Source organism: Petromyzon marinus, chromosome 31 (assembly GCF_048934315.1).
Source record: "Petromyzon marinus isolate PM22_M1 ecotype Great Lakes invasive population chromosome 31, UKy_Petmar_22M1.pri1.0, whole genome shotgun sequence".
NCBI classification, from domain to species: Eukaryota; Metazoa; Chordata; class Hyperoartia; order Petromyzontiformes; family Petromyzontidae; genus Petromyzon; species Petromyzon marinus.
Genome location: NC_133697.1, coordinates 9,931,807 through 9,944,457, shown reverse-complemented (window position 1 = coordinate 9,944,457; position 12,651 = coordinate 9,931,807). Strand labels below are relative to the sequence as shown.

Below are 12,651 nucleotides of genomic sequence, written 5' to 3'. Positions count from 1 at the left end.
CGAACCGTACAAACGTTGGTCGTAGGCTATCTTTTATAATAGCGAGCTCAAATCACCGAAGGCCAACTAATGGTATTGGATTGTGTTGATGTTCGTTGGCTATTTTTTTACAATTGAAACAAACACCTGACGTTTCACAAAGTCTTGCTCTGTTTTTTTTAATAACTCAATAGAGATAATTGTCTGGCTTCCTTTCTGACGAAGGTGTTAAAATTGAAAGCGTACAAGTTGCTGATCAGGTGCTGCGCTCTCATCCGGCAGCAGAATGCCGTTTACGGATATGGCGATTTTGGATTGTTCAACTGCCTGATTTGTGGAACTGACTGCCCACACAAAGTCTGCTAATGGATCGGATAACTTCGACTTCAATTTTTCGATTTAAAGCTTTCGTGACTGCAGAGATTCCTCTTCTTGGTTCTTTCGGTAAAGTCACGTAGGATGGAAACAAAGTAATACAAATAAAACACAATGATAATTATTATTGGTTCTTTCGGTAAAGTCACGTAGAATGGAAACAAAGTAATAAAAATAAAACATAATAATAATTAATAACAAAGTAATAAAAATAAAACATAATTATTATGTTTTATTTTAATAATAATTAATAATTATGTTTCATTTTTATTACTTTGTTTCCATTCTACGTGACTTTACCGAAAGAACCAATAATAATAATTATGTTTTATTTTTATTACTTTGTTTCCATTCTACGTGACTTTGCCGAAAGAACCAAGAATGTGAACTTCGACTTCGTCAGGGTATTTCCAGGAGAGCTTTATATTGCTGTGAACCATTTGTAAGTAGCGCACTAAAATGATAGAAATACATTATAGGGATAAACAGCAGTGCCAAAAGAGTAAAACAAATCTGGTCACACACACACCTACATGATTATAAGGGGCCGTCCATAAATGACGTCACGCGGTTTTGGACGATTTTTGATTCCCCCCCCCCTTCGTCACAGCGTCACAAAAAGTCAGACCCCCCCCCCTTAAATATGACGTCACAAAGCTCTGCCCCCCCCAAACCATATTTCCATTTTGAAAATATAAAACATGCTTCAAATCACTTTAAACTATTGTCATTGTAGCGCGTATTTAATGTGGCGCTGCACTCTGATGTTGTAGGAGCGTTGTTATAACAATTATTGTTGTTATAACAATTCTATATTTATTTAAAATTGCGCATTTTGATGTGACGTCACATTTCTCAAACCCCCCCCCGTCACACATCGTCACAAATGTCTGACCCCCCGACCCCTAGGTGCGTGACGTCATTTATGGACGGCCCCATAAGCGGACGCTGTGAACCTGCGTGTGTTGGTGGGGAGCGCTCGAGTGCAGTGAACCCGGACCACCCGATGCAGATTCCCAACAACCCCGTACTTCGAACCGGTTCCTGGCCCTCCTTCCCCTAGGTCGACTCAGCCTTAAAAGAGTACCCGGTTGGCGTTGCGTAATCCCCCGACGGCACTGCGGGAGACAAATGCGACCGGGCGTGGTTGGTTGGTGGTGGATGTCGACCCACCACCCTCTGCACAGGCGCTCTCACTGCCAGCCACGTGGCCCCAATCGATCTGTTGAAGGCTCCACGGGCGAGCCGTGGTGCCGCTGTTGCGACCGATCCCTCTCGTTGGAACCCGACGGCTGTGCGGTCCGGTTGTTTTGCCTCGTTGGAGACTGGCGTCCATTCAACTGTTATTCCACACCACCCCCTTATTCCGTGCCCCGGCTAAAGTCCCAGCGAAATGTGATGCAATAGTTGGGGTATTACACCACCACCACCAACAACAACTTCAACAACATCACCACCACCAACCAACCACCATCCCCCCCCACACACACCACACACTGCCCGGGGCACGCAACACCGTCAGCTAAAGCGAGCCACGCAGCAACCTCGTGGGGGCGAGGCTGTTACTGCTGCTCCTTTGCGCTATCTCGCAAAAGTGTGCGTAACACCATTCTGAGTTATCTTCGTGTGTCAACCATCCCAGCGTAAACCTCGCTCGCCGTCACGGGGCAATCATTCGAACGGTATTTGTATTCTCGCAAAGCCTTCGGGAGAAGTCGACACGGAGCATGCCGTACATCTTGATAAGCACACAGATAAGGCTGGTGAGTACTGTAATGCAAGCTCGAAAACGGTACTGTGCCGCGTGTGTGTGTGTATATAAAAAGGTCATTCGTGTATGGAAACACCACGCTCCTATGCCGATGAGTTTGAGCCTCTTTGGACTAAACGGGCGATCGATTCGCGTGAGATCGATGGCTCTGTTAAGAGGAGCATGTTAATAGCGTAGCACTCTTTAAATGAAGCCCTCTTGTTTTAGTCGGGTGTGTCTATAATACATATGGCACAGGGAGTGTTTTTTTTCGGAGTGTGCTTGGGACCTCGCTTTGCACCACCCCGCATCACGGTCCCCATGCCCTGGGTTCGATTCCCACCAGTCACGCGTGTATATTGAACTTTTTTCGCACCGTACCGTGGCCAACCAATCGGAGGTTTGCATCAAGTGACAATTACGTGGCATCTAAGGGGCCGTCCATAAATGACGTCACGCGATTTTGGACGATTTTTGACCCCCTCCCCCCCTCGTCACACGGCGTCACAAAAAGTCAGACCCCTAACCAACCGTGCTATCCGCAGGGTGCGGGAATGAAATTAAGTACGTCGGTGACACACTTAGAAATCATAAATAAAGCAAAGAAACAACTACGGCCATGCCCGAGAGCACCGAGAGACGGAGTAATGCAATTATCTTGTGTTTTGCAGGCGGATGGTCTGGTGTGCTAACGCTTTACATCACGGCAGTCGTTCCCCTGTGATGACCGCTGCACGGCTTGGGCTGTTTGTTTTGTGTGATCACTGGCATTCCCCCGGATTTTCCCGCGCAGGAATCGGGGCCAACGACGGTTGGTGATGAACTCTCGGATCCTGAACTCATGGAATTCCTGGGAGCCCAGAAGGTCACGGAGCTGGGAAACAACTTGTGAGTGACCTCACCCGCGCGCAAATAAACAAAGACAGCAGTCCCTGGCTTAGCCTCTTCAGAATCCAGAATCTTCCTTTATCCTGGAGGAATTCGTTGAGCCATGAAGCTCTTTGTCACAAATGTCCAGTAGGGGCAGGTCAGCGAGTTAAAACAACAAACAATACAAAAAGCCATAGGAGTGCAAAGTAGAGAAAAGGTAAGCAAGTCACTAAACCAAATCAATAATTAATATTGTATAAAGTATGTATCTACAAATTGCAGAAGTACATAAATTCCTGCCGATTTTTCAACACTAAATGCAAGCTTAGGGAGCTAACCTGAACCTGCTATGGCTCGTATGGCACACATGCCCACTTACTTTTCTCAACATCGATAAAACTGTGCAGATAAGTAAGCGGGCTTTGGCCAGGGCACACGTCGCTGGAAAAGGTTTGGTGGCTGGTGGTCAGGTTTTAATGATGGGAGTGGCAGCCAAGGAAGTGGCGAGTGCATCGACAGAGGAGGAGAAGAAGCTCCCAGCACGTGGAGAGCAAATTCGAACGTCATGCCGAACAACACCTGGTACAATCCGAAAATACATCTGAGAGCTAAAGAGCATTATTATTGTTGTTGCCTGACGTGTCCTGGTATGTCATATTACAGTGTGACGTGGTCTGCAGTAAGTGACGTAATGTGGCGTGGTGTGGCTTGGCGTGATGTGTTGTGGCGTGGTTTGGTGTGGGATGGTGTGGTGTTGGATCGTTGTTACGTGTCGTGGCATGGTTGTGACGTGTCGTGGTGTGATTTGGCGTGGTGTGCCCTGGCGTGGTGTGGCGTATCGTAATGTGATGTGGTGTGGCGTTTTGTGGTGTGGTGTGGTATGGTGTATCGTGGTGTGCTGTGTCGCAGTTCTGAGTACCGCGTGCAGACGATGCCACGCATCGTTCTGGACAAGCTCGCGTCACGTGGGTACAACGTCGTCTCCATGTGTGGCGTCGGACAAACGCTCATCTGGTGTCTCTACAAACCATGAGGGCACGCGGTTCAAGTCAGCGCCGGGCCGGCAAGCCAACCCCGGCACTCCCCGGCCATGGACAGATCCACCACAATTTGTTTTTTTTTTGGAGGGCGAAAGAAAACTGGCCCTGTTTGCCGGCATCACGGTCCAAATTTGATCAATCACTTGCAGATTACTTAATTTGGAAAAAAATCACGTAGAAAGATCGCTCCCTACTGACAAATGAATGCAAACTTACAGGCCGATTCTGCCTTCCCCGTTTAGCTGCACAGGGACAGCTGCCACTCGGTTTCCCCTTGGCTAAACTGCAGCAGGGCATTGGAATGGTTGAGATGAGATGTATGTCTATATGTTGAAACTTATTTCGCACCGTACATAGCTAACCGTGCTAATCGGAGGGGAAGGACAACAAACAACACATTTTTAATGTAAGTTGCTTTGCTTTGCGGAGACATTTCAGCAAGCGCCCTGTAAATGCCAATTCTTACAAATACATAATTCCTTTGTTTCCACTGTGCTGCTGATCATGGTCATGAGTTGTGAATTTTTGTGCGATCTTGACTTTGGCATTCACATTGAAAAAAAAACCACGTCATTCTTTTAAAGTTGTTTTTCTGTGTGATTCTTTTTTTTACGTTCACCACCCCCTCCAAAATTAGATTCCAGTTGTGCTATCGGAATCACTTCATGAGACAAAAGACATTTACAGTTGTAACTCTGCAGGTTGGGGTGCATCACTCTCTGTTAGCAAACGGCCCTGGTAAGAAGACCTCGCAACTACCCCCTTAAGGTAATTTCCAAGTTGGCCTCTTTATCCACACTCATATATTCCACGCAAGGAGTAATCTTATCATGGCAATTAAAGCTGGAATTTAGCCACGTTTCTATTGTGGGCATTGGCGAATGGCCTGAGACCATTAACTCACTACACTAGAGCACTCACAGGTTGCGTGGTTTCACGAGACAGGGCAGGTTCAGCCTCGAGTTCTCTGTTGCGTTTGGCCGTGCAAGGCCGTTATATCCAATAGGCACAGTAGGCATTGTGCCTAGGGCCTACGGAAAACTGAAGGACCCACGAAAAAGATGTTTACCATGTTTTGTTTGTGTGTATATTCAAAAATGTAACCCAAGCTATAATATTGAGTAAATATATTTATATAGCAAGGATAGGCACAGTGTATATACAAAGAGGCAGAGTCATGTCAATCGTTTTTTTCACAAGGTGAGAAATTAACAACTGGAGACGAATTTAAGAGATTTTTTTCATTCCAAAATTTGCAATAACAGCTTCCAATGGTGTTTTTCGCACAATCCTATTCTCAGTAGACAGTAGTACACGGAAAGACAAGCGTTGTTGTCCTATATTTAATCGGAGAGATTAAGAAAAAAAACTTTAGCAAGTGACAGCGGCGGTAACAACATGAGGCAGCAGCAGTACCAGCTGTAGAGAATGATCACTGAAGGTCTACGAAACAGAAGTGCCTCGGGCCTACAAGTACATTAATCCGACCCTGAGTGCGTGTTAAACACTAAGAAAAGTACGACCCTCATCAGCAGTCAACCGAGTAGGTTACCTCCCATGTAATGTGACATTAACACCGATAGCCACTGGTTGTGTGCGAATATAATTTTCACCACGTGTGTTGCGGTATAACTGTTCAAGCTCGTACAGAGCGAAATCTGTGGGGGGTCTCTTCCCCCCCTCCCATTTCTACGTAAGTGCGCAAAAAATGCATCGCTGTGCAGAAACAGTGAGAAAGCGTTGGTCGATAGGTCGGCCGGTCATTCGCAGAAGAATGTTAAGGATGACGTTGAGGCTAGACTTGAACAGGAGCAGGGAGTCGACAGCACGGACGGCTGGGGTGGGGGAGGGACATTACAGACAATGAGGGTAGCAGAGGAGGAGAATAAGCGAGTCTCAATTTGTGCTTCGTTTACTGCCGTGCAGGCGTCAACCCTCTCGGACCGATCATGTCGCAACAACTTTTGTGTTATAATTTTCAAGTGATAATACATCTGAAATATTTCTGCATGAAATACTTTAATAGTACCCTACAAATGTCTGAATGTGTATTTCATTATATCAATGCACAACCACCACGCGCGCGCAGGATTCCAAACATCGATCATCATTATCAGCCCAGGATTAATTCACTGCCAAATGAAGGTCTCCCCAAGCCGTCGCTACCTCACACAAAGCGATTTAGCAATCCGCCTGGCACAAGAGATGATTCAATCGCTCCATCTCCACCGTGGCCGACTTTCTTGGGTCGTCATCTCTCTCTCTTCGCTGTCATTCACAGATGTCCTGCCCTAGTTGTGTGGTTTCAATCTACGTCCATCGGAGGGCGCCGCAGGCTCCCGTTTGGGATGATCCCCCCTCCGATGAGGGCCTCTCCATGCATTCCGGGTTCCTCTCAAATTATGAATCGAGAAATTGGCCAAAAAATGATTCTGACAAAGCAAGAGCCACCTTTAAAATAAGTCTTCAAACGCAGTTAAGGACTTTGCATATTCATACGCTCTGGATATAAATTAAGTACAATTATTCGCGAGCTTTGAATCTTTCTGGCAAATATTAAACGATAAACACTTCGCGGGCGGTCAACAGTGGCTTATGGATGGACTGGTCCCCCGCCTTACGAATGCGGAATTTCCACAACAACTGGTGGTTAACATCGCCTGCGAGAGCTAGGGAACACTTTGTGACATTTAAATAAAGGGCGCGTTGTTTTTTTAATTTTTTTGTGGGATCAAATCACCCGGAATGCACCTCAACTCGTCAGAAACTGGGAAGCTGAGCGGGGTTGAGCCTGGACACTCTGCCACATCGGCACCCACCACGTACGACACTGGCCGTCACGTGGGCTGGCGGGGCGACGTTAGCCGGGCGGTGGTGGCTACGCACGTGACCTGTCGTCCAAGCACCGTGGAGACAGCAGCGAGGGTTGGTGGATTGCCGCACACTCACGCTGTGAAACTCCGAACCTCCCCGCAAGACGTCGAGGAGGTGCCGTACCCCTGGCTCGCCAGGGGTAGGGGACTAATCGCCACCTTTTGCCACCCGTACGGGGATCGAGTGTTGCCCCCTCGCACCGCGTGGGTTTTCTCCAGGTGCTCCGGTTTCCTCCCGCAACAGTCTGTAACTCCCTTCCCCACAGTCGGCCGTGCTGTCGACTCCCTCCCTGTCCCTGTTTATGTCCAAGAACGTCCTTCATCCTCTGCCTATATAGGATTATTGCCGATAAGTGGTGGCTGTGCACGTGGCCTGTAATCATCCAGCAGGTGGTGATTGTTGGTGGATCGTACAAATATTGTATTGTGAAACTCCCTTTCCGTGGGCGTAGAGGTGCTATACCCTGGCTCGCCAGGAGAAGGCAGTACACCAAGTGGACTAATCGCCGCCTGTTGCCACCTGTACGGGGATAGAGCATTGCTCCCTCGCACGCGTGGGTTTTCTCCATGTGCTCATCATTAATTGGCCGAAAACATCTTAAAATAAAAAAAAAACAATTAAAACAGCAAGACCCTTCTGAAAACGAGTCCTACGGCTCTGCTGGATTAAAAAAAAAACTAATTCCGTGCTTCTCACGCCGAGGCCAGTGCAGCAGCGTGTAAATCCGCACCTTACAAATGTAACAAAAAACACACAAGCCCTGGTGGAGATGGTCCTGCGAGGTGACCTATTTATTTTTCTCGCTCACGGATTACCACGGCAGCACAGTGGGGCCTATTTATACGTTGTATGATGGATTAATGTGCCCTCTTGCGAAGCGCTCTGGAGGGCCATGTGCACGAGTGACGTTCGAGTGCAACTCGTTGAAGCCCTCTCCGCGGTGCCTTGTAAATAATGGTTCATGCCTGCGCGAGTGTGTGAGTGTGGCTGTCTGTGCGCGCACGTGTGTGTTGTACGTCTTAGCTGAAGTGTAAACTACAACACTGGTGAAACGGCCGGGCGTGGCGCTGGACACATCGACCCTTCGTGTGCAGTTCCGGCCTTAATAGGTGCTCGCTAACAGAACTTGCCTCTACAGCCCCGTGCAGGTTATACGGGGAATCTTTGTCTTTGTATGCATTTGTGTGTGTGGGGGGGGGGGGGCGGCGGGGGCGGTGTGGCGATTTGGTGGAGCAGCGGTGAGCGCACTTAGCTACGATGCCGAACAACATCTCTGTCGAAGATATGAACCGGCTCTGGGCCTCCCCTAGGTCGACTGTGACTTAAATACGAGTCCCTGGTGTGGTGTGCAAACGCCAAAAGTGGGAAGACAAAGGCGGCCGGGCGTGGTTATAGCCACGTGTCGGCTTTCATAAGTGCTCGCCAGCGGCACTTGCCTCAAGAGTGTGATAAATGTTATACTGGGGCTCTTTGTGTGTGTGTATATGGGTTTGCCAAAGTTATATGGAACGGAGTAGGTGGAAGAGATGGGTTCAGGAATAAAGCAATAAGGAGAAGAGCATGGAACTGGACAGGAAGCGTCATGAGAACCTCCGATTAGCACGGTTGGCTATGTACGGCGTGAAAGAAGGTCGACACACACACAAAACAATGGATGAGAGGGTTGGGAGGCAACAGTGGACTCCGGAGGTGAGGCCGAGAGAAGGGAAGAGCAGCAGAGGAGGGCCGAAGAGACGGCGGTTTGGGAGATGAAACTAAATAATTCACAGGCCACTCGTGGACAGGAGCAGCTGGGCACAGGAGGCAGAGCAAGCACAACGGGGGAGACATTTGCCAAACAGCACAAAGTTCAACATCATCATCGTCGTCGGCCATGATTAATCCACTGCTCGACGAAGTCTTGTCAAGCCGCTGCCACCTGCGATGTAATAATAATCCACCTCGGGCCTGCACGCACCGCTGAATTCATCGCTCCATCTCCGCCGGGGACTTCTGTCTTGGACGTGTTTCTCTTCTTTGGCCACGGCTCTGTTGTTATTCTTGACCCATCGCGACCATTTAGTTCAGTGGCTCTTAACCTGGGGGTGCGAGATGCCCTTTCTGGGAGTGCGAGACATGGCCAGATTTTTTTTTAGAAGGTAAATCTTTGAAACACAAATTCAGCACGGGTACCTAAGTACATACTACTTTGTTTCATCAAACCTATGTATCTATTAACATTATTAACGTTTTAACGATTAAGAACCAAAAGGGTACAAGGCTGCTGTAAAGGTTAAGAAACGCTGATTTAGTTGGACCTTACAGACTGACGATAACAACAACAACACGTGGATAGATACAGGCAGTTTTTTTTTTATTGCACCCTTGTTTGGCTGGTTGGCTGGAAACATTTTGCGAGGACATTAAACTTGTATGCGGGACGCACGGCACATAACCATCCACTGTGACATCACAGTAGTTCTGTCCTGGTTAGACAAAGGCAGCATGTTTTTTTTCTCTCTCACGTGTTTGACTCAATCTGTCTCATTATTATTTATACACAAACTGTTCTCTTTTTCTTTTTTCCCTTTCTGGGCTCTTAAAGGGGTCAGTGGAAACGCTTTGGGGCACGCGGCTGTAGTCAAGCGTGTGGTAATTGTTGTAAAGCGTTACAGACATTATTAATGTCACCGCGCGCCTTGGACGGCACGTGGGGTCGCACTGCAGTGTTAACAGTCGTGTCTCACTCACATCACTCTGTCTCCTGGGTTCGAATCCTGACTCGGGCGCCGTTCTGTGTGACGTCTGGTATGCGTCTCACCGTTTGTTCTGCATGGGTTTCTTCCCTGTTCTCCGGTTTCCTCCCAAAGATAATGGAATTTGCGATGTTATTGGTGTTGATGTTGGGCAAACATCCATCTTAGGCGCAGGACTCTCCTGAAAAAAAAGTCTTCGGAATCAGTATGGCTTTCCTGGGTGAATCAGTAATTATTAATTAGCATTAATTGTGCAGCGAGACAATGTAATAATTGCAATAATAATGATAGACTGGCGTTAATATGCACAAGGTAGCCTCATGGACTGGACAGGCATGATTCTCCCAATGCTGTTAACAATATAACACCCTAAAATGCTAAATGAGTTGAATGAATCGTGTGCTGGCCTGGTGGAAAGTTGTTAATATATTATACAATTATTCCACCAGGGTTCTGTTTAATCACCAAAATGTCCATCAGCCAATAGGCCTTGCGAAGCAATATTTCCCAGCACCATGTGTACAAGCAGCAAACTCAGTGCTGGCAATGTTAATACTGCCATATAATAATAATATATGTTCTTTATTTACCCAGAACAGCCTGAGTCTCAATTAGAAGGGGGCAGTTACCATTGGTCAAGACTAATAACCGAGTTTTTCAGTTTTTTTCAGTTTAATTTATTTGGAATAACCCCGTGAGCCATTCGGCTCTTGATTCGGGTGCAACCTCAACAAACAATACAATTGCAAGATACATTTAAAATTTACTGTACGCAAATTGAGACATCCCCTACAAAAACAATGAAATCTTCCAGAAAAAAAGTACCATTTGTTTATGCTGCGTACGAAACTGTGCAAAAAAAAATCCCATTTTTATGTTAGATCACAATAACAATCATAATACAAATTTCCATTTAAAGCTTTCGTGACTGCAAGGATTCATCTTCTTGGTTCTTTCGGTAAAGTCACGTAGAATTATTTTGTTTTATTGTTTTATTCTCATTCTACGTGACTTTACCAAAAGAACCAAGAAGAATCATAATACAATTTAGGTAAACAGATAACTCTATACTACATAAAAAAAATCGGGCTAAACTAAACCTTTCTAGAAATTACTAAAATAATGCTATAAAAACAATGAAACAGTGATCATAAGAAATGTGATTGAAAGTTAACAATAACGACATACATAACATATGTTACTAAACCTAGCCCAGGAATGGAACACGTCCTAGGAGAGGGAGCGATTAATCACGGAGACGGAGCGATGAAATAAGTTAATATGCAGTCTCATGGTGGATTATTACATTGCGGGACCGTGAGAGCTGCATGCAGAGCGGCTCGAGGAAGGCCTTCATCCAGCAGTGGATTGACCATGGCTGATAATAATTATAATTATTAGAAGAATGGGGGTGGAGGGGGTGGAGGGGGTGGTGAGTATTGTTGGTGAGAGTGGTTGAGTAATGGGACGTCGATTTGCGAGTCGCCACGTGGTTCCTTCGGAATCCGGGACGAGTTGGGACCGAGAGCGCGCGCGAAGCGAGGAGTGACGCACGCGCACAAGCACGCACGCACGCGCGCGCATACCTGTATAGCGTTACTGCGTACTCACGCGTGCATAAATATACATACATACCCACACATAAAGATGAAAGGACAATGATCCCCTGTATAGATTTTAAGAGACTTAAACAACAGGCGGACCATGGCTATAGCGCTGATGCTTAGCTAGCTGTGGCACCCGAATCGAAGTGGTCGGGTTTACGGTATAGGGCAGTGCGCTAACCACCATGCTCCCCCCCCCTATGCACTATTACACAAAGATCCCCCGTATAGCCTTTAACAGATTGTTGGGGCAAGTGTTGTTGGCGAACACCTATGAAGTCCGGCACGGCACACGAGGTGGGTGGTCAACACCACGCCCGGCCGCCTTTGTCTCCCCAGTGCTGATGTTGTTTACACAGCACACCTGATACTCATTTATTGTTGAGTCGACGCGAGGGGAAGCCCAGGAGTGGTTCAAATATTCGCGACTGTTATTGGTGGTGAGCAGGAATCAAACTCGGGTCACCGGCTATTGAACTCGGGGCACCGGGTTTGTAGCGCAGTTGCACTGACCACTACATTACCGCTTCCCACCAACACAAACACCTGCGCACACAAGGTACCCGCATTCACACACACACCTACACAAACACTCCCACACACACGTCTATATACAATACACGTGTGCAATGGATCGCTTGCATGAATAATAATATTATTGTAAGAATGAAATGCCCGTGAAGGCAAAGGCTAGCCAGGCGATCGCCGAGAATGCAGTATAATGATGATGATAAAGTATAGTTGAGGATGATGGCGATGATGATGGTTTGAGAAGGGTTAACGATGATTATATTGATGAGCGATTAAGATGGACGATGATGATGATATTGATAATGATTGAAATTAGACGACGCTGAATTCTCTTCTATTCCAACGTATGACAACATGTTCACGAAGTGAATGGTAACGTCGGGGTCTGCTAGCCACGATAGGGCTTCAGGAGAGGGATCGTGAAGTGTTTTGCTTTTCCTCCGTTGAACGAGAGCAGAGCTGTTGTGGTTCACTGGTCCATGCTGAATTGAGATTGTATGATGATCACGATGATCACGATTATGAGCACAACGACAGTGGATTGTCATGATGATGGTCAGAGTCATAATATTTGTTCAGACTGGATGATTCCGATGCTCGACCAACCTCTTTTTTTACAGATGTGCAGCAGGGGCACGGGGTAAGAACATTTACAACAACAAACAATACAAAAACACGATAGCAGTGCAAAGTATAGGAATGTAAACAAATCACTTGAAAAAAAATATATACAATTAAAACTAAACTATTGTCTTACAAGGTAAAGCCCACCAAGCTATTCGTTTATTTTTCAGCAGCGACCTGGCCACAAATGACAGTTCAAATAAGTGGCATATCATGTGGAAATATAGCAGCAAAATAATCTTAATAAAAAATGTTAGCAATGAGAATAC

General features: G+C 46.6%; 1 protein-coding gene across 1 annotated transcript; it reads left to right on the top strand.

Annotated features, from left to right (window-relative positions):
• Nucleotides 1-1,566: 1,566 nt before the first annotated feature.
• Nucleotides 1,567-4,597, top strand: GCHFR (GTP cyclohydrolase I feedback regulator). The gene is made up of 3 exons (XM_032963967.2): nt 1,567-2,117; nt 2,898-2,992; nt 3,884-4,597. Exons 1-3 carry the CDS (start codon nt 2,082-2,084, stop codon nt 4,005-4,007), a joined length of 255 nt encoding a protein of 84 aa, XP_032819858.1. The 5' UTR covers nt 1,567-2,081; the 3' UTR covers nt 4,008-4,597.
• The last annotated feature ends 8,054 nt before the right edge of the window (nt 4,598-12,651 follow it).